The 21,635-nt window shown below is 40.8% G+C and overlaps 3 protein-coding genes across 4 annotated transcripts; 2 read left to right on the top strand and 1 right to left on the bottom strand.

Annotated features, from left to right (window-relative positions):
* Positions 1 to 4,690: 4,690 nt before the first annotated feature.
* On the top strand, positions 4,691 to 5,441 carry LOC148788116 (uncharacterized). Its single transcript, XM_088880363.1, has 2 exons — positions 4,691 to 4,784; positions 5,026 to 5,441. Exons 1-2 carry the CDS (start codon positions 4,691 to 4,693, stop codon positions 5,439 to 5,441), a joined length of 510 nt encoding a protein of 169 aa, XP_088736489.1.
* Positions 5,442 to 12,302: 6,861 nt separating this feature from the next.
* Positions 12,303 to 16,237, top strand: LOC105162307 (FAD-dependent oxidoreductase family protein). Of its 2 annotated transcripts, none has more exons than XM_011080315.3 (9): positions 12,303 to 12,551; positions 12,668 to 12,725; positions 13,416 to 13,524; positions 13,665 to 13,806; positions 14,044 to 14,095; positions 14,181 to 14,327; positions 14,401 to 14,512; positions 14,786 to 14,912; positions 15,198 to 16,237. In XM_011080315.3, exons 1-9 carry the CDS (start codon positions 12,373 to 12,375, stop codon positions 15,655 to 15,657), a joined length of 1,386 nt encoding a protein of 461 aa, XP_011078617.1. In that variant the 5' UTR covers positions 12,303 to 12,372; the 3' UTR covers positions 15,658 to 16,237. The 2 variants fall into 2 exon arrangements, with proteins under 2 accessions (XP_011078617.1, XP_011078618.1); XM_011080316.3 differs by having other exon boundaries at positions 12,395 to 12,551; positions 13,405 to 13,524.
* Positions 16,238 to 17,146: 909 nt separating this feature from the next.
* DRS1 (DROUGHT SENSITIVE 1) lies at positions 17,147 to 21,272 on the bottom strand. Its single transcript, XM_088880275.1, has 5 exons — positions 21,016 to 21,272; positions 20,098 to 20,743; positions 19,022 to 19,428; positions 18,368 to 18,466; positions 17,147 to 17,801 (listed from the first exon to the last, which is right to left on the bottom strand). Exons 1-5 carry the CDS (start codon positions 21,150 to 21,152, stop codon positions 17,588 to 17,590), a joined length of 1,503 nt encoding a protein of 500 aa, XP_088736401.1. The 5' UTR covers positions 21,153 to 21,272; the 3' UTR covers positions 17,147 to 17,587.
* Positions 21,273 to 21,635: the final 363 nt, after the last annotated feature.

A 21,635-nucleotide genomic window follows, 5' to 3' on the forward strand; every position in this document is an offset into this window, starting at 1 on the left:
TGACTTAAGCTTCGGAGTGTCGTCGTTAGGACGAACCCGACTAGCTTAATTTTTCTTTTATTTCCAGATCGTAGGTTTTGGGTCGGTGACGAGGGAAGGTCATGGTCATAGATTGTGACCAAACGTGATCGAGCCAGATCAGTTTGGCGCCGTCTGTGGGAACGAATTTGGAGATAAAACAAAACCCTATACATGGAGCGTTTGGAGGAAAACAGGCCTGTGATGGAAGGGACTTCGAAGGGGAAGGAGAAATTTTATCAGTTAACACAAGGAGAATTGCGGCAAATCATGGAAGAGGCTGGAAAAAATGCCATTATGGCATATGAGCGAAGGAATGCGTTGCCTATTGAAAATGAAACCATTAGGCGAAGGATGGTACATGAAAGAGAAGTTGAGAGGGTATATGAGAGTATGAGTAGAAGAGACCTGGAAGTGAGACATAGGATTGCTCCTTCAAAGGTGGGGTCGAGTGCTCAAAGTAAGGGACATAGACGCGAACCCGCGATCTCAAGGGCAGAGGTTGATAGCGTGGGTAAACAAATTCAAATGCTGGGAAAGCAAATAGATGAATTGAAACAAATGGGCTAATTGGTCACTCAAAATAAACATTCACAATTCTGTAATAAAATTTTGAGAGAAGTTGTAAACACGAGTTTTAGAATGCCTGACCTACCAAAATACGATGGCTTAAAAGATCCTCAAGAACACGTATCCGCATTTGACTTGGTGATGAACCTTTATGGCCAATCTAGTTCCATAAGAGCAAAATTATTTGTAACCACACTGACGGGAAAGGCTCAGGAGTGGTTCACCAGTTTACCTGTTGGAAGTATTTAGTCGCATGAATAGCTGGTCCAAAAATTCATTTTTCATTTTGCTACTAGGAGAAAGAAAAAGAGGTCTGCGACCTATCTGTTCACCATCAGGCAGAGAGACAACGAGATCCTAAAGAACTTTATGGGAAGGTTTAATAATGAAACTTTTGAGGTTCACGACTTGAGAATCAACATGATGGTGAGCATCTTGATACATGGGCTAAAGACAAGACCCTTCGCTTTTGCTTTAGCTAGAGACCCACCCCACAAATGTGGAGCAGTTGATGCGTTTAGCATAGAAGTATATTAATGAAGAAGAGATGAATGCAATGAAAGATGGGGAATGGTTGGGTACCGGAAGAACTCGCGATCATGAACAGGGGAAAGGAGATCCAGGGAAGCAAAAAGCGGATCATGGTCGCGATCCGCCCTACCAGCCAAAGTATCACCGGTATACTCCTTTGAATACTATACGGACTAAGGCATTGTTGACGGTAGAGAAGTCTAGTATGTTAAAATGGCCTTGTCATACAAGGTTCACGCCGGCTAAAAATTCTCGAGCAAATATTGCAAGTTTCATCGTGAACGGGGACACAATACAGAAGAATGCTTCCAATTAAAAGATGAGATAGAACGGTTAATCAGGCAAGGATATTTCAAAGAGCTTGTTTTAAAGTGCCGCGAAAATGAAAGCGTTGTCAGGAGTCAGTCTAAAAGTCACGAGAGAGCTAAAGATCGGGGCAAGGACACGCGAACAGAAGTAAACCCAAGGGATAACGCGCATGTGAAAGGTGTAATTTATACCATTTCAGGAGGACCTGAGGGGGGAGATTCTAAAAGGTCAAGGAAACGCTAGAATCTGAGTGACCAGAGGAACCAATTAATTGTAAATTTTGAATCAGAGGAAGAGATTACATTTGGGAGTAAAGATACAGTTGGGAGAACAGGGTCGCAGAATGATCCCATGGTGATCAAGCTAGACATAGCCAACTTCGCGGTCCATAAAGTGCTGATAGATAATAGAAGCTCCGTGAATATCATCCTGAAGGATGTACTGGCCAAAATGGGCCTAGAAAATGCAAAGTTGGAACCTGTGAGGACACCGCTGGTTGGTTTTAAGGACCCTCGACTTGCCAGTTTCCATGGGTGACGAACCAAGGAGAAAAACATTGATGGTCAAATTTTTGGTGGTGGATACATCGTTCGCATACAATGTGATCCTGAGAAGACCATGACTTAATTCCTTTCATGTGGTAGTCTCCACTTAACATCTAAAAATGAAGTTTCCAACCAAAGCAGGAATTGGTGAGGTAGTATGCGATCAAGTGGAGGCACGCAGATGCTATAATCTGTCCCTGAAAAAGGGCGAAAGTGCAGATAAAAGGAGAAAGCTAGAGGTCGTTGATGGTAGCAATTAGATATCTGGAGAGAGAGTAGAGAGGATACAGCCGGCTGAAGCTCACAAGATGGTAGAAGTGATTCAAGGAGACCCTTCCAAGACTACCAGAATAGGATCGCATCTGAGCGAACAATTGGAAAAATTATGGTGGCATTGTTGATAAAAAAATGTTGATATATTTGCCTGGAGCTCATCTGATTTTCTGGGTGTAACCCCGGAAGTAATAGTTCACCGGCTGAATGTAGACCCGACCGTGCAACCAGTGCAGCAAAAGAAGAAGAATTTCAATTCTGAAAAGAATCAGATAGTCAAAGAAGAAGTTGAGAGGTGGCTGAAGGCAGGATACATCTTAGAAATTCAGTATACTGATTAGTTTGTCGAATGTTGTTGTGGTCCCCAAACTCGGAGGAAAGTGGAGAGTTTGCATAGACTTCATAGATTTAAACAAGGCGTGTCCAAAAGACCCCTATCGACTTTCTCGGATAGATGCCTTGGTTGATTCGACAACAGGTTATGAACTATTTTCCATGATGGATGCCTACCAGGGGTACCATCAATTTTCATGGCTACATCGTTTTTGACTGAAGGAGGGATATATTGCTACAATGTAATGCCCTTCGGGCTGAAAAATGTAGGGGCAACGTATCAGCGACTGGTGAATAGAATGTTCAAGGATCAAATTGGGAGAACCATGGAGGTCTATGTAGACGATATGGTGGTGAAGAGCTCAAGGTTTCCGGATCACATGACTCATCTCGAGAAAACTTTCGCGATCTTAAGAGAGTTAAGGATGAAACTCAACTCAGCAAAATGTACCTTTGTTGTATCAGGAGGAAAGTTTCTGGGTTATATGGTCAGTGAGCGGGGGATCGACGCGAATCCGGAAAAGATAGAGGCCATACTCAAGTTGAAGTCACCGACCACAGTGAAGGAGGTCCAAAAACTCACTGGTAAGCTTCCATCTCTTAATCGTTTTATTTCTAAGTCATCAGATAGAAATCTCCCTTTCTTCAAGGTACTTAGAAAACCCAAAAACTTTGAATGGACGGAGGAATGTGAACAAGCATTCCAGGATTTAAAAACTTACTTACGTTCACCACCACTGCTCACAAATCCGAAGTGAAGTGAAGTGTTGTATGTGTATTTGGCCGTTTTTGAAAATGCGGTTAGTTCAGTGTTAGTAAGAGAAGAAGATGAAGTGCAGAACCCGATCTATTATGTGAGGAAAATGCTGCAAGAGGCAGAAAAAAGATATGTATAGATAGAGAAACTAGCCCTTGCGCTGGTGGTAACCACGCGCAAGTTGCGACCTTACTTCCAGGGTCACCGCATTGTTGTCCTGACTAATCATCCTTTGCGGAATGTCCTAGCACGTCCCAATGTATCGGGTAAGCTTGTAAAATGGGCAGTAGAACTGAGGGAATACGACATTGAAAATCAGGCTCGCACATCGTTGAAGGGACAAGTGTTGGCAAATTTCATGGTCGAGTTCGCAGGAGAACCCGAAGGTAGTACCATAATAGAAAAGTGGATGCTGCATGTAGATGGGTCGCAAATGCAGGCAGCGGAGGATTTGGCATCCTGATCCAAGGTCCAAGGACATAGAGATTGAGGTCGCTGCCCATCTATCCTTTTTAGTTACGAACAATGAGGCTGAATATGAGGCCTTAATTATGGGGCTAGAATTGGCATTCGAAGCAGGTGCTAGAGATCTAGAAGTTTATACCGATTCTCAGTTGGTGGCCTTACAAATTGATGGGACATATGAGACTAAGGAAGAAAGCATGGTGCTTTACCACGCTAAAGCAAAGTCCTCGATGTCTAAGTTTAATAAATGTCAAGTACATCAGATTCCCAGGTGCGAGAATGATAAGGCTGATTCCTTATCAAAGTTCGGGTTCACTTTGTCGGGGATACAAGATCGCAAAATAACGGTGATGATTAGAGACACACCAGCAATAGCCAAAAGCATGGGAGTTAACGCTGCAAATGAAAACCTTCCTGGAAGGATGAGATCATTCAATATTTGAGAGATGGTACTTTACCTAACGACCCCACCAATGCCCGAAGACTTAAAGCTAAAGCAGTTTGTTTCGTATTGATTGATTCGCACCTATACAAGCGGACGGTTGAGGGGCCTTTGTTGAAATGTTTGGACTTGGAGAGGGCTGAGTATGTGATGAGAGAGATTCATGAAGGAAGTTGTGGAAATCATTCCGGGGAAAGGTCGTTAGCCCAGAAAGTAATCAGGCAAGGATTCTTCTGGCCTACGCTTGTGAAGTATACAAAGGAGTTGGTCAAAAAATATGAAGCTTGTTAGAAATTTGCGACCCAAATTCATGCACCCGCGAGCCTGATGAAACCCAGTTAAGATCGCATGCCCATTTGACGAATAGGGAATAGACATCCTAGGGCCCTTCCCGATGGGGTGATCTCAGAAAAAGTTCATTGTGGTAGCAGTGGAATATCTCTCCAAATGGATAGAAGCGGAAGCTGTGGCAAAAGTAACGGAAGGGGTCATGATTGGTTTTATATGGAAGAATATTATTTGCCGACTCGGGGTTCCCAGGGTATTTATCTCTGATAACGATACTGAATTTCAAGGGAAAAAGATCGTTAACTGGTGTAAGGAGCTAAAAATTCAGTAGAATTTTACGGCGGTGGGACATCCTCAGTCAAACGAGCAGGTCGAGGTCTCTAACAGAATCATTTTGCAGCACCTTAAAACAAGGTTAAACTCCAAAGGGTCGTGGCTGGATGAGCTACCTGGAGTATTGTGGGCTTATTGAACTACTCATCGGTCCTCAATAGGTGAAACTCCTTTCTGCCTTGTATTTGGTACTGAAGCTCTCATTCTTGCAGAGATAGGAGAGGAGACTCAGCGCGTGACTATGTACGACCCCAAGACTAATCAAGAGGAGCGCGTTTTCGACCTAGAGGTGATCGAAGAAATGAGAGATGTCGCATATGCCAAAATGCTACACCACAAATGCTTGATGCTGAAAAGATACAACAAAAGACTTAAGCCCAGGCAATTGCAAGTGGGCGACCTCGTACTAAAGAAGGTGGACATATCATGGCATGTAGGGAAACTTGACCTAGGATGGGAAGGACCCTACAAGATTATAGAAATCAAGAAAAAGGGTACGTACCGCCTCCAAGATATGGAAGGTCGAGATATCCCTAAACCATGGAACATCCAGAATTTGAAGAAATTCTATGCCTAAGTTTGAGCCTGTAAAAGGCCATCTTATGTAAATACTGGTAGGGGTAGAACTTTTCTTTTTGAATTGTACCTGAAAAATGTCAGCTTTTGAGCCCATGAAAGGCCAACAGTAAAATGTATCTGAAAAAAATCATGTAAATACGACTATTGTGTTTTTGCACGATTTGTATTAAAAATTTTGTTTCTTGTTCTTTTGAACGATTATATGGTATTTGAGAAAAATTGCAGGATCTGCAAAAGATCATAGGATCTGAAAAAGATCATTCGATCTGAGATAGATCGCAGGATCTGCAAAAGATCACACGATCTGAGATAGATTGCTAGATTTGCAAAAGATCACAGGATCTGAGAAAGATCACACGATCTGACAAAAATCGCAAGATTTGCAAAAAATCATAGGATCTGAAAAGATCATTCGATCTGAGATAGATCGCAGGATCTGAGAAAGATCACAAGATCTGAGAAAGATCGTAGGATCTGCAAAAGATCACAGGATCTGAGAATGATCGCAGGATCTGCAAAAGATCACAGGATCTGAGAAAGATCGCAGGATCTGCAAAAAGATCACAGGATCTGAAAAAGATCATTCGATCTGAAAAAATTTGCAGGATCTGCAAAAGATCACAGAATCTGAGAAAGATCGTAGGATCTGCAAAAGATCACAGATCTGAGAAAGATCATATGATCTGAGAAGGATCGCAAGATCAACAAGATCACAGAATCTATAAAAGATCGTTCGATCTGAGAAAGATCACAAAGATTTGAGAGATCTCTCAGGAAGAATTGCGAAGGCAATGAACGATAGTGATTAATTGATCTAAGCACTTACTGCAGCAATAAATGTATTAACATTGTGAAGATCAAGAAATGTAGCAGCTGACAAGTTAATTGCAAAAGTTAGCAAAAAATAGGGAAATGTAGCATCTGTTCTCAAGCACGGAGGATCAATTCTATTACAAAACAAAAAATGGAGATTGTTTCTTGAGTAATCCTAAGTTTAGACGAAATATTCCAAGTATCTTCAGGTGCTTAGATGGGGCTCACTCATCATAGCTTCCACATCGTCCAATAGGCTCGCAAACTCAGTACCTTCGATCTCCAGCGGGGTTTCGGAAGCGTAAGGCTGGAAGTTCTTGTTCACAAGAGGATTGAGGTGACTTTGATCAAATCCTTCCGCAAATGCATTTAAGTTGTTAGCTTGAGTCTTGCACTTGTTGAAGCCTTGCATCATATGGGTGGAGGCTTTGATCTCGACTGTGACCTAGAAGACGGGGGTCTGGATGAAGTCGCGTGCTCCCTCTAGTCGAAGCTCTCGAGCTCTAGCAGCGAATTCCTAGGAGTTCAAGAATTCCTCCCGTCCTTCCAGACGACCCTGGGCACGACCCGCTTCAAGGCCTGCGGAGAAACCCGATCGCTTGCCTTCTTCGAGTACTCGAGGAACCTCGGCTGCATGAGATGTCTCTATCTCCTTTAGTTTGGCATCGAGAGCAGCTCGCTCCTAATTTAAACGCTCACGCTCCTCGTCCCAACCCCTCTCTTTAGCACGTAGCTCTGTCCAAAGGTCACGAAATTTCTGATTGCTATCCTAACGACGCTTGCGAAGTGCTATACACTTGATGGATAAGGATTGCATGAAAACTGCAGCCTGGATGGTCGGATGTGGAGATAAGTTAGAAAGTATGGGTGTAAAATGTTGAGAAATTAGAGAATGAAATGATTACCTGCATGAGGGCATGGGCTCCAAATTGTTCTAACCGCGGATAAGGGGATGCGAGGATCGCGGCTTGGTCGCGAGGCAGGCAAACAGTTCTGTAAAGCTCGTAAGATTCCTGACCTACCTTGCTGTTCAGCACCGTGCTGAGGTCGGAGACCCTCCAGTTAGGCGCAAGCCTCTCTCCTATGAGCTCGGCAGACTTCTGGCTCTTCGTGCGGTGGTCGGCCTGGGCGGATAACTCCCACCCTTCCGTCTCCTTGAGATACCCAAGGTTTTGGTCCTCTAAAGTACGAGTTGCCTCCTCGTCGTCCTCGGTGCGCCTGTGAAAATGCGACTTTCCATGCTTGGACTTGGACGAAGACCTATGCTTGCATTTTTTGTGATGGGTCGGGCCGGCAGCATCGCCTTCCATAGCCTGTGATCCAACTATATCGATGCTCGGGGAAGCACCATGTGCGTATCCAGGAGTGGGATCGTGGGGATGGGTCTCCTCGCTACAGATCTCAATCGGGGTCTTGGGCCTAGGCATCTCGGCAATAGAAGTGGCAGAAGTATCTGGCTCTGGTCGCCGAGGAATAGACCGATCTGGAGCGCGATCTGCTGCATTGGCAGATTGCTGGATAGCGCGTTCTCTAGCAGCTCGCTCTTCACGAGCCTGAATGCGTTGGACCATGCGAGCTTGCATGACTTTGGTCTCTGCAAAACGCAACCCCAAGAAAGTTAGCAAAAAGGAGGAATAAAAGTATGCTGAAGAAAGGATAGTGAATCATCTAATGACCCAGTGATGGGTACAGATGCCCGAGACAGGCAAGCGAGACAGAAAACTTCTTTAGTCAGCAGCTTTTTTGGGAAAAATGGATTAGAGGTAAGACTATTGATCAAGTCCCCATCTAGCCCCTCACTTTCAGTGACTGGTTCGGGTTTATCTATAGACCATTTAAGGTGGAAGGGCCATTTTTGACCAGGTGGAGGTCGCACGAAAATAAACCTATCCTTCCACGGACCAACAATGGACCTAAGGGGTTCTAAGTATCTACAGTGCCTACGGACGGTAAGGTACAAAAAACCTCTGTTGGCTGACCTGGTAGTGGGAGTGAAAGAATAAAGTGACTAGAAATTATCAAAGCTAGGGTTAAGGTGAAGTGCTCGCATTATTACAATAAAAAGAACAATGTGGCTAATAGAATTGGGGGATAGTTGCATAGGATTTAGTCTCAATCCCTTAAGTATACGAGCTAGGGGGGGGGGGGGACACCAGCCTCAAAATGACTAGTTGATAATGAACAAAAGCACCTAGGTGGTGTGTGCATACAGTCGAAAGAACGGGGGATCAAAACTTCAAAATCGTGAGGGATAAAAAATTTCTCCTTTATTTGGTGAATAGTTTGCTTCGCCTTGCTTCCTATACCTATCCAAGGACTATTATCTAATGCCTCTTGAAATCTAACATGCCTAGGCATTTTGTCATCAGAAGAGTTATTGAAGCGATTAAACCTAGACCTCGATCTAGACCTAACTCTAGAGGGTCCCTCGGAAGGTTGTTCCTCATGCATAGGGGAGGTCTTAGAAATAGAAAAGGAAAAACTCGAATTAATGGAAGACATGGTACCTTGTGAAGGACGGAGGGGCGGGTCGCTGGAGTTTTGGCAACAATCTCAGAGATAAGCAAGCTGAGCACACGGATTTTGAAAAGGAGGGGTTTATATAGGCAATTGTATGGGAAGGCGCGCCCTAACAATAGCGCGCGGATGAGAGACGCATGTTAGTACGGCGATTGGGGTATCCGCTGGATTATCGACACGTGGCTTCTTTGTTAAATGCGACGGTTAAGGAATCAATGGTGACGTTACATCCACCAAGGGACCGTTTCAACTCCAAGTCTTGGAACAAGATTGACACCGCAACCCAGCGGATTTCTATTAGACCTCTATTGAAAAGTCGGTTGCTTTGACTTCTCCCAAATGTAATAAATTATATTTGAAAGAAGTGGGGGAATTGTGATAGGGATATTATTGAAAGGCAAGGATTAACAGAGATCGAAGCTGATGGTCGCATAATAGATCATGTGTTGATGGAACAAAAAAGCATTTAGGAGATCGCACGATAAGATCGTTAGATCGAATGTGTTTCATTGTGGCTTGATGACGTCTCTATTGGGTCGGGCGAATTCAGATCCGACCAGCAAATTGACCCGGACAGATGTTCACCCCTGAAGCTGCTTAGTCATTGAATGCATGGCCCTAAAGGTGACACCTGTTCAAGAGTGGGCCCACAACCCCACTGCCTATAAATACTCCTACTTGCAGAGAGAGAAGGTATGCTTTACACACACATTTCACCTACATATTCAGATCGCTACTTTTTTCTTTCGATCCTTATCTGACTTAAGCTTCGGAGTGTCATCGTCGGGACGAACCCGACTAGCTTAATCTTTGTTTTACTTCCAGATCGTAGGTTTGGGTCGGTGACGAGGGAAGGTCGCGGTCGTAGATTATGACCAAACGTGATCGAGGTGGATTAGTTCTTCTCGCCGAAATCGGGTTGGCATCTCCTATTAAGTAGTATGAGTACAATTAATATGCTAAAAACAGACAACAAAAAACTCAAACTACTTGAGACATGCTATTTGATCTGGGACTAGATGTGGCGCTCTTCGTCGTGCCAGCCTAACTTCTCCTTCTCCAGGATTTCTTTAATAATATTTTACGTGCTTTTTGTGTACATGGGTTTCATTGTCTTGTTCACAATGTCAGTTTTCAAATGGTTCCTGCATTTGCTTCTCCTGAATGTTTCAAATTTAGAAGGCTAAATTTACTATATATTATGATAATCTTTCCAGCATGGAAAGTTTTCGGACGAATTAAAATTGAATGTACCTTAGTTTAGTCATGAAGGCCATTCAATGGAAGTTACATTGATAAAAATCCCGCTTTTAAGTTGTTAATCCGGTATGGACTATGTCAGCATCAGTATCTTTCTGGCATCTGCAAGTTTGGAGAGTCTTTTGTTCAGTAACTAATATATAGGGCAGTTGGGGGTAGGGGAGTTGCTTTGAGATGAGAAAGAGAACTGTAAAATTATATGGCCCAAACCAAAGGCTGGGCCTCTTACTTGGACGGCCAAATCACTTGCTGGCCCACTGGGCCACCCAATCCAACGACCCGACCCATTACAAGGTTTGACCCGGCAACCTTACTACTTAAACCTAATTCTGCCAAACCCTAATTATTTTCCCCCTCATTCCATCGACTGCTCTTCTTCTTCATCAAACTGGCCCTTTGGGTTCTTCACTAACTCCTTGTCTTTTGTTCTCGCCTCTTCTCCAAAAATGGCCATTAGCAACCCTTCAATGAGCAGCCTCTTTATATGGCTAGTTCATTGCGGATCTTGGATAGCTAACTGATATCTCTCTCTCTCTCATCTTCTATCTTCTCTGAAAAACCTTAACAGCCTTTGTGGCTTGACCTTTGTGGTTTGGACTAAAAGCCTTTGTGGCCTTTCCTTAGTGGATTTTGGGGTGGAACCTTTGTGGTTCATAGAAGCCTGTGTGGCTTAAGTCATTTGAGCAACCGGTAAAAGGTTGTGGCCTTTGGCCTCGGTAGGCCTTGGGTCTTAAGGCTCTGAACCGTGTTCTTCATATATATGTTTATGTCCCCTTTTACATTACTGCTGCATTTCCCCGGTTTACTACTTGTAAGTTTATTTTTGTTATATAGGGCCATTGTAATTTGTATTAGAAAGGTGTATAATAATCTTTAAGTTTCGGTAAATCTTTGTAATTGTAATTTTGCCGGAGAACTATCCACACACAACAAGAACAATATCTAAAGAAAAAGACAAATCCATATCATCTAATTACTGAAGTCAAACTGGTGCGTTACAATCTCTTTTTATTGCAAATATAATTCTGTCATGTGGTGGATACCACCATTTAATAATTGCTTTCAACCAACTTTTGAGGAGGTTGCAAATCTGCATGCATCCTCTTCCAACGTCAATGAATATCAACTAGTGACCTCATCAAACACAGCTGGGGTGCCAGTCCTTTCTTCTACTGTACGAGATAATTGCTCTTTTCTCATAACACGGTTCTTTGAATCTTTTGTGTTACCCATTCTTTCAGACTTTATGACAAATACTTTTATGGAAATGCAGTTTACTCATTTCATGTTTGTAGTCTCTAGCTCTTCTCATTTCTGGCTATGTGTGGTCCTTGGATTTTAGCGAGGAAAACAATACTAAATTTTTTATCGTTTGAAATGATATACATTGGGTTTAAGTTTAGATAATTCGTGTATATGTGATTCATGCACTTCGACGCGAAAAAGAAATATGAAGTTGTTATTCGTACATCTTTCGAGCGGGCCTAATTGGTTAGATCATGGGACACTATTATGAATTTGATGGACTTCAGAAACAATACCTTTTGCTGAACTAAAAAACTCAATGAAATTTATCTTGATCCTTCCCTTTACTTGAATAATATCAATGTTGCATATTATTAAGTGTAAAAAAGAAGGCTTGTCTATGAGGTGAAAAATACTGAAGAGACGTGTGCAGGGACCTCTAGCGTGTAGCATTTTCTGGTCAATAACCTGTGTAATTTTGTTGATTTGTGCGTTGTGATGCTACTAAACAAAAAGTTTAGCGTTAATTTAGCCTTCAACCAATATTCTTTTGGTTGTTCAGGTGATTATGGAAATTCCATTATAACTTATGCTAACTATAAGTCAAATGCTTCTTTGGATGTTTTTCCCCGATATCGTACCAGTGGGTCATCCTATATTTTGACATTATCAACTCAACCAATCCCGTAAGTGGTCTCATAAGTGGATCTGTTTCATATTTTAGTCCCACATTCAGGTTAATTGCACATTTAGTTCTATATGTGGATGTTTTTTTCTGATTTTAGAACCAAAGGGGATATTCCGTCAAAAAAAAAGGAGGCTGGCGTTAAGTTTTTAACGGAATTCCCCTTTGGTCCTGAAATTAAAAAACAATCCACATATGGGACTAAATGTGTGAATTGATTTTAGCGTAGGACTAAAATTGAAAACAGGTACAATTATGTGACAAAAAATGTAATTTTCCCTTTATTCAAATTCAATCAAAACCATTCTCATGTAATCTAAAGCCTATAAATTTGGTGGCTGTCTAAATATGATTTCCACCTTCGGAGAAGTCCAAAATGTTAGACAAAGGGCAAAGAAGACAGTAGATGAGGGATATGGTGATGATGTTCATACAAAATCCCAATCCCGCGTACATTTCTTCAACTTGGCGTAAACCCACTCCTTTGTTGTCAACACAGAAGAAGTGTAGGCGTTGCTCTCCGTCTTCTTCCTTCTCTCTCCGCTGCTCCTTTTCTTCTTCTGTATGCCCACGACCACCTCTCAGGTGCTCATTCTCGCTTTTCAAATTTGCTAAATTTTTTCCCAAGTTTTTGGTATCTAGTTTATCTATACTGCGTGGGTTTTTGTCTTCTTCTTGTTATTGTTGGTTTGTATTTGTAGATATGCAGTTCTTGGTGCTGGCTTTGCTGGGTTATCCGTCGCTTGGAATTTGCTTCAAGTACTCTTTCTGTCTCTCTCATTGTGTGTGTCTGTGCGTGTGTTATCACAGAATGATACTATTCAAATTGTGTGCAAAGGCAAGACGTCAAGAGTGAAATTTTCGCCTAGTTTCGTAATAAACGGACAATAGATTCTGTGTTGAGAAAAAATGTGGCATTTTTCCATTCTCCCTCTATGCAGATGCCTCTATTTGTGATGATTTTCTGAAAAAATTGTCAAGGCTCGCAGAAATCATGATGTGGTCGGCTTTGCATACTGGGAAATGTAAGCATAAGGCATAGTCAACTTGCAGATTTCGTATAGGACTGATGAATGTGGTTTCAAGCTTTTTATATTAACTTGTTTTTTATTGGACATTGATAGAATAATGTTTCAAAGTGAAGATTTTGATGCCTTTTGAGAGCAAAGATATATTGATAGTCCTACAAAGATGAGATACTTTATGAAATAAACTGAATTTTATTCTGCGCCTAAAGTGCTCAAGTATGAGTAATGGGGGAAACGAGCTCTCAATTCTGTATTATAGTAACAGTACTCAATTTTTGTTTGTTCTGATGGGCATACTTGTCGCATACAGTTTCCATGATTTAGTGCTGTCCATGAAGAACTTCATCAGTTTTGCGTCCATATGTTCTTCTTTTTTTTAATCCAGTGTTTCTGTATTGATTGTTCTGAAGATGTATTGCAGCATGGTTCTAGGGAATCACATCTTTCTGTTGATATCTATGATGAAGTTGGTATCGGTGGAGGTGCATCTGGAGTTGCTGGTGGACTGCTGCATCCGTACTCCCCAAAAGGTCCGTACCACCATTCTACTTGTCTTCATCTTTACTGCTGTTATTGGCATTTGTTTGTTTTATCCTAAATACCTTGTAGATGCATTCAAATGTTAACAACAATTGATTAAATACCTGAGTAAGTCACCATACTTTCGCAGTCAAGCTTCTTTGGCGGGGTGCAGAGTGCTGGAATGAGACTTTAAATCTCTTACATATTGCTGAAGGTGCACTACTTAAGCTAGTAAACCAGGGAAAATGTGAAACTCTGGAAAATAATGAGTCTCCTATAGTCAGGAGAAGGTTTTGCAATTCCCCTATGGCTTTTCCTATATATTCCAATTACATACTTGCAGAATGATTGGTAATTACTTGTGTATGGGGACACTGTGGACCAATATTTGCTGCATGAAAAGTTCATACTAAATTCTAGCTGGAGTGCATGTGTTTTCTTCATATTTTGTAGATGGTTTAACGAATAAGTTTATGTTTTGAGTTAGTTGTTGCACCTGGAACTGGGATTAACTTTTTAAATTTCAGAGGGATCTTAAGACCAGCAATCAATTTGAAGAACATGAAGATAATGACAGAGGTAAGACCTTCTGAGCTGCCAAATCAAATTAGAAATGTTGGTTTGACTTCTTATCAGTGGCGTCTCATCTTGTTTTCATGTGTAGAATGCTCAGAACTGTATTGCCAATTGCAGAATAGAGCCCATCCATGAGGATGCTGCTCAAAACCTTGTCCCTAACTTGTCGGTACCTTTGAACTTGGCGTTTTTTATGCCTCAAGCATTGAATATTAATGCTCAAAGCTACCTTGAGGTTAGACAAAAAGTCTTAACTGGCTTATCTTTTTCTATTGTTTTTTGACACTTAGTAAGCTTTTTTCTTGTAGGGTCTATACTTAGCATGCCAGAATCTAGTAAATGACATGTCGACCTTAGGTCATGTGCATAGAGAATTGCATTTTCACCAGAAATCTGTCCAGAGTCTGCTAGATCTAGCAGGTAACTCGTTCTACAATTGTTATTCCCACACAGGATAGCCACTTTTTTATCCTATTACTGTTGTTCTGGAAATAATTTCGTTCCAAGTTTATAAAATATTTTGACTAAACTGGATTATTTTTAACAACCCCTAAAAAGGTGATTAGTTATCAAGGAGCTTAACTTGATGGTGTTTCCAAGCAGCACAAGAATTTTTTAACCTGGTTCGAGATGCTACATGCTGTCAGTGTTATTCTTGTCAATTCTGAAAAATAAGAAAAGCCAATTCTACAGGGGAATATGATGCAGTGATTATCTGCCTTGGAGCCCGGGCAGTGTTTTTGCCGGAGCTGTCTGGAAAGCTGCCACTGAGGACATGTAGAGGCATCATCACTCACCTGCAACTTGGTGATGATATAAGGTAAATTTAATGCTACTCGCTACAACTAGGTTTACTGCGTGGCTTATACTAGGACAAAAAGATCGTCGCCACAAAGAAATGACCATTAGGACAAGCTAGTCAATTTTGCACTGCACTCACCCGAGTTTTATCATGATGTCCTCACCTAGTCAACAAATTCATTTCTATTTTAAAGTTTTAAATTCAATTTAATTCTACATCAAACAGCTTTGAGTATTGATAGTATTCTAAAGTTCATAGCTTCTTATCCATTTGTTGAAGATGTCTTTGAACTGTTCATTTCAGAGAAGAGTATCCGAAGCATAGTCCCTCTATTTTGTCCGATGCCTGGCTTGCTGTACATGGAGCTCGCCGTATGGATTTGGGATCAACATGGGACTGGAAATCGATGGATTACTCTAGAAATGTCACCACAGATGAAGCTTCCAAGGCAATGGAAGTGCTACTCCCAAAGGCATCTTCCATATATCCAACCATTAAAAATTGGACCGTAACTGGAGCAGTTGGTGGACTGAGAGCAATGCCACCACTCACGGCAGATGGATCACTTCCACTTTTGGGTTGTATAGACAACTATGTTGATGGGAGTGCGACTTGCAAATATTGGCTATTCACAGGCCTTGGTGCAAGAGGGCTGCTCTTCCATGGTTGGCTCGGCAAACTATTGGCTCAGGCAGTGCTCTCCCATGACGAGAATCTGATCCCTTTTGAATTAACGTTGTGGAAGCATAAACTGCATCAATAAATACAGAAAAGAAGACGGTATATTCCATGGTGATCTCCACAAGGAAAAGAGAATGTTTGTAAAGATGCTACCAGAAAAGTTTAGTCAAGCTCTTGTATGAGCTTGTGAGCTGAGACTGTTTGCCATCAAGCAGCAGAGTACCATGCAAGTTCTGAAGTTATGCTAGACAAAGAATCTTGCACTTGAGATGCCATATGACCTGAGCCGTTGGGGTATCATGACGGCAGCTTTGCAGTAAACTGAGACCTGACAGTGATCTTAAACTTTCTGTGCATGAGGAAAGTGAAAATCTTGATATCTGGATGAATGTTCATTGATGTATTCGAAGAGTGTCCATGCAACCTCCACTGTGGGCACTTTGGAGCTGAAATTGTTCTTTATGATCGTTTATTTCCCGCATGGACTGCTGAACAATGTAATCACATTTCAATTTTTCAACAAAATTATCCCATAGTTTGAACACTTTTCACGGCTGTGGGTCTACCCGGTTACAGCACCCACCTGTAATATCTAATTTTGGCATCTTATATTTCAATTACTTGTGTGATCAAATCAAATGTTTTGTGTTTTCAAGTTTGCAGATACGTTGTTCTTTCTTCTTTTTGGTTGATTTTGAATATCAAAACTTAGATAAACCATACCTTACTGTCAATAATTTAAACTAATTCTGCATCACTTCAGCTCCGGTTAACATAGCTTACCGCTGTATTGCCTGCCTTTACTGACAGAGGAGACTAAATAGACTTTAGTGCTCGTGGCTGAACAAGCAGATGATCTGGGCATCTAACGAAGTCCCGTCACAGCCAATCCTTGTGGAGAAGGCAGCTTTTAGCAAAAATTACACTTAATTACATTGAGCCTCTTACTTTTTTCGATTGGTTGCGACAAGACATCCTTTTCTGGTCAAGGTATCCACGGGCCCCATTCCGCTTTATCTAAGCTAATTTGAATCAGAAGCTGTGTAGGAGAGAGGACACCATATTTAACTAACATTTTTTGTCTGGTGTAGAGATAACAGAGAAGGATGACAGCTTTCTATTAGGAACGTAGCATAGAAAGGGTTCTGCGCAGTGAACTAAATGATCTAGCCACTATTCTCCTAATAGACTAAGGAAACAAATAAAAACTTATCATGAAAGGCCAAAGGAATAGTCTTAGCACAATTCTCCGCTGTCACCCAGTTACAGAAAAAAAGAAACAAAATTCTCACGCTTCGATTAAAAATAAAATGCATGCAAAGAAAGTTATCGAGACACGAACAGCAGATATTTTTCTTTTCTAATATTATAAACTTTTAAATGAAAGAGTGATCAAATAAATTCGTCTCCAAAAACAAAATTATTTCAGTTGGAGGATATAAAGTGGTGATCAGATCAAGAGGAAATGGCAAAATTCTTGCTACATGTTACTTCATTGTTGCCTAAATATTTAAGAATTCGTGGATACAAAGAAAAGAATAGTGATGAAAATAAAGAATGGAACACATAAAGAGCAAACACACTTGCCTGCAATAAAGTACAACAACTCAAATGAGACTATTGCACGATACAAGGCACGACTAGTGGTTTTGGGCAACAAGTCAGTCAAGGGGCAGGATTATAATGAGACATTTGCTCCGGTTGCCAAAATGATGATTGTTCGTACGTTTCTTGCAGTAGCAGCTGCTAAACAATGGTAGTTACATCAAATGGATGTGCATAATGAATTCTTGCATGGAGGAATGAAAACTCATGGCATCCACTCAATCTTCACATTCATCATGCAGAGCTTCGAAACAGACAATAGATGTTTCCCGAACCATCTCATGATCAAGTAAACATATTACCTAAGATCCTACAACAATGTCACAGCTTCATGACATACATTCCAAAATGTCATCAAGCTTATCTCTTGTAACAGTCAAAATGATACTTCCAAAAATATTAACTCCTCATGACAGAGTCCATATATAAACTTGACCTCCACTTGTGGCACTTGCAAGCATCCCCATGTTGTATGGATGTGCATCAAGCCGGCATGGAATAGCGGATATGAGATCACTTTCCAAAGTAGCTACAGTTTTTGTATTGGCAACAGATATAACATCAACTCCTCTCTTCATATTACCAATGTAGATGGACGAGTCATCCCAGCCCCATATGCCTCTGTTTCCACCGGCACATTCAAACACAAAGAACAGAAGAATGAGTGCTGTTAGTGATTAACCCCAAAATCTCAAATCTGTTGAGTCAAACTACCCAGCAGTTCATGAGTTTTTTAGTAATATCATTTGTCAATAAAGCTAAATATGGCAAACCAAGGATATTCTCATAGTGCTAACTACTGCAAAATCACCGCGACTGAGGACAGGATAAGTTCAAGCATATAATAGATGCATTTTAGTTGTCTGCATCAACCTTCACAAAGACACCTTTGCTTTAGAGCAAAGAGTTCCATCATAAAAGCACAGTGTTAATAGAGTCATAACTTACAATACTCTGCCTTCATTATGCTGTAAGATTTAGAACATCAAAATCCAATATGCACTTGTTCATTTGGAGAACAGACCCAGACTAACTAAAAAATATTAAAACCTGTTCTGTAATACTGGCTTCAAAGAAAAAGAATGTAACACATCTCCTGAAAAGAGGCACTACATATAGATAGGATTCCAGCAAAACGTTATAAGTAAAGACCAATTACATAAACCTTTTTGACAGAGATATGATACCTGAATGTTGAAATCCACCTGCCTGTCTGGTTGTTATGACATGCCATAGATAAGTTCTCGTAATTAGCTCCACTTAACAAGCCAACTTTGTCGTCAAGACTGTGGGAACAGATAAAGGAGTATCATCCTCTGAACAAGTTCTTTGAGAAAGAAATGCTTGCAGCCACTTAATCAGATACAAGAACATTACTTTGCAGTAATCAGAATTTTTAGATACAATACACATTGTGCTATATGCTTACTGCCTTGTACTTTATCTATAATCTCCAATAAATACTAAGATTATAAAGTTAAAGTTTAAGGCTGTTAAGAGCAGGAGCGAGAGTAACAAGATCAAAACCAAAACCAACGTAGCTAAGATCTGATCCAGTTCTAACTCATATACACCGAAATGATCTAGACTTGGATGCTTTTACAAAAAAAGAAATTAATAATTTTGCTATGTTAAGATATGCAAGAACAACAGTTTCATCAAATTTAGAACCTTACAGACGCTGGAAAGATTTTTGAAGGAGAAAACTACATTTTTGTGCATGGTCCCAAGTGCTATACAAAGATTTTTAAGTTTTATATACAAAATGCTAAGTGCACAGCCATTGCCAAAAACAAAACAGCAATTACTATTATTGCAATGTGCATGGTGCCAATACATACCTTGTCGTTGCCAGAAACTTCCCGCTAGGTGAAAAGTAAGCAGAATGCACTGCTCTTTTATGACTAACAGACTTCAACAATTTTGGTTTATTTGCATGCATGTGTCGCAAGTCCCAAATACAAGCCGTTCCATCTGAGGAGCTTGTAGCCATGATTTTCTCATTTTCTGCATTGAAGTCTATTGTGTTGATTCTATCTTCATGTAAATCGCATGATAACCAAGATTTTCCTGCTCTTACATCCCACATATATACTCCTCCCTTGCCCTCGCTAAAGCATAAGGTGTTTGTGTCACGTGGACTCAGCGACATAGAGTATATGGGGTACTCACTTGAATAAAGCATATCAAATACTTCTTTCTCCACATCCATCAACCTGATAAACCCATCATAGCACGAACTGTACATCTGCAAAACAAGAATAGGCATTTTGCTCCATTAACAGTGTTTGTGCATATACTAAAATATGACATTGATATATAGGAAATAATCCCCAAATTGATTAACAGTATGAGGCATCACGAAGCATATTGTGACCAGGGCAAAATCAATCCCCAAATTGATTATATATCCAAACTAAATGCTTAGTTTGACCTAATATACTAGTGTTTCTCTGCACTTAGTCATCAGTTAGATAATAATACATCAGAAATTTGTTTAACTTCTTTGAAGATAAAAATACAGAACTTAATAACGATATGCATGAATAACCTATCTCACTAAAATATCAATCAGGAACTCCCTGATTTTGTCATTCTGAGTAAAATCCCTGAAATGAACAAGTGTTCCTGCCAAAAGTACCAGCGTCAAACTATTTGAATCAAATTTAGAAGCCAAACTTAAATTCTTGCATAAGTTCGCATGCAAGTAGTTTTAGATTAATTCCCATGCAAAGGACTAAATTCATGTAAAAAGACAATTTTTCTCAACAGAGTATAAAATTCAACCATGCTTGGACTATTCATTCAAGTTAAGCTCTATGCATGGTGATCCCAACTCTCTACATGGGCAAAGCAACATATTGTTTTCAGAGTCGTGTACTTTGTGGTATAATAAATCATTATTAGGAATCCACACCTTTGATACGGAACAAGGGTCTATTAGAATTCCAGAAATAGGCCCGGAATGTGGGTGATACAAGTAAATCCCATCACCATCCTCTTTCTTGCTGTTAATGTTCCAAAACCCAACATCTCCAAACTTGTTTCCAACAACCACCATTTGCATATCCAGTGTAGGGAAAAACCTCAAACTCATAATTCTCCCTGGCACCAACCTTGCGACATTTTCAGGCTTCAACTGCAATTCCTCCACATCCACTGAACCCCACGACCGTTTTCTAGCTTTGAATGTCTCAAAGTCCTCACTTTTCTCCATATTATCAATGGAATCACAAGGAAAACTATCAGTCTCACTCAATACAGATTTTTTAGTACATCGCAAAATAGTCTCTGTGAGATTCTGATCCAACCCATCATCACCAGTGTATGCGTCTCTCATTGCAAACGGTCCCGGTTTTCTAGGGGATGCCCTGTGTACAGAGTGGGAATTCAACTCAGGCACTTTCTTAATCTTCTTTTCGTCATCGGCATCATCAGTAAGGCCACCGGCAGTAGCAGCATCAGGTGGCACCCCACGAGTCCTCAGCGACCGACGCAGAACCACAGGGGTTTCAGTTTTAGGCTTCTTCACCGGAGTTCGTTTATAAGATTTATTCTCAGCCCTGCCAAATCACATATTCCTCAAGGGTAACGAACACCATCATAGATACTAAAAACATATTCTCAACTGCAGAAACACATAATAAAAGAAGCATCTTTTTGCATAGACAATTCCTCGAACAGATAATACTTCAACCATTACTTTGTAAGAGTCCCAATAAACCGCCATTTTTTTCTAAAATGTGGATGTGAACTCGGTGAAAAAAGGACACAACAAATCAAGCCCCCCCACCCAAAAAAAAAAAAACACACGCACACATGGAGAGAAGAAAACCTCTGGCGTTTAGCGGCAACGGAGGTGAGGTCGTTAAGCCTTGACTGGATCTTGAGCGCCGCCAACATCTCCTCGTTCCGCTTTATGTTCTCCATTCTCTGCCGCTCGTACTCCGTCATTTTCCCATTGCTCCCCATTTCCCTCTCCCTAGAAATCGCAGTTTCAATTAACCGTTTCCCTACGGGTACCGTCCAGAATCAACTGACTGCTCTCAGATCGATATCTGCGCCGGCACCAGTTTAGGCGGCGCGTGATTTTAATAAGACGCGGGAGGATCAGATTTGGCGCGAAAACAGTGCATGGGATTACGTGGCATGTTCCTGGCCGTGTCGTACGGCCCATGGATTCTTGCATGAGTTGGGCCTTTTTTTAACCATTAGACATGATAACATTGGGCCGGCCTCTCTCTCCCAACTCTACTGAGTGAATGAGGGTATTTGGGTAACTGGGTGAGCTTATAAGAACATTAAAATATGGGATAATTACACTTTTTTTTTTATGAAATTTGGTATAATTATTTATATATTTCATGTGATTTTGAAAAATTATATTTGATATTTGATATTTATTTTTCTCTAAAAAATAGATTTGTTTCATTAACCAAAATTTATCGAATTTAT

The sequence above is a fragment of the Sesamum indicum genome, linkage group LG5 (genome assembly GCF_026168435.1).
Source record: "Sesamum indicum cultivar Baizhima isolate 11 linkage group LG5, ASM2616843v1, whole genome shotgun sequence".
Taxonomy (NCBI): domain Eukaryota; kingdom Viridiplantae; phylum Streptophyta; class Magnoliopsida; order Lamiales; family Pedaliaceae; genus Sesamum; species Sesamum indicum.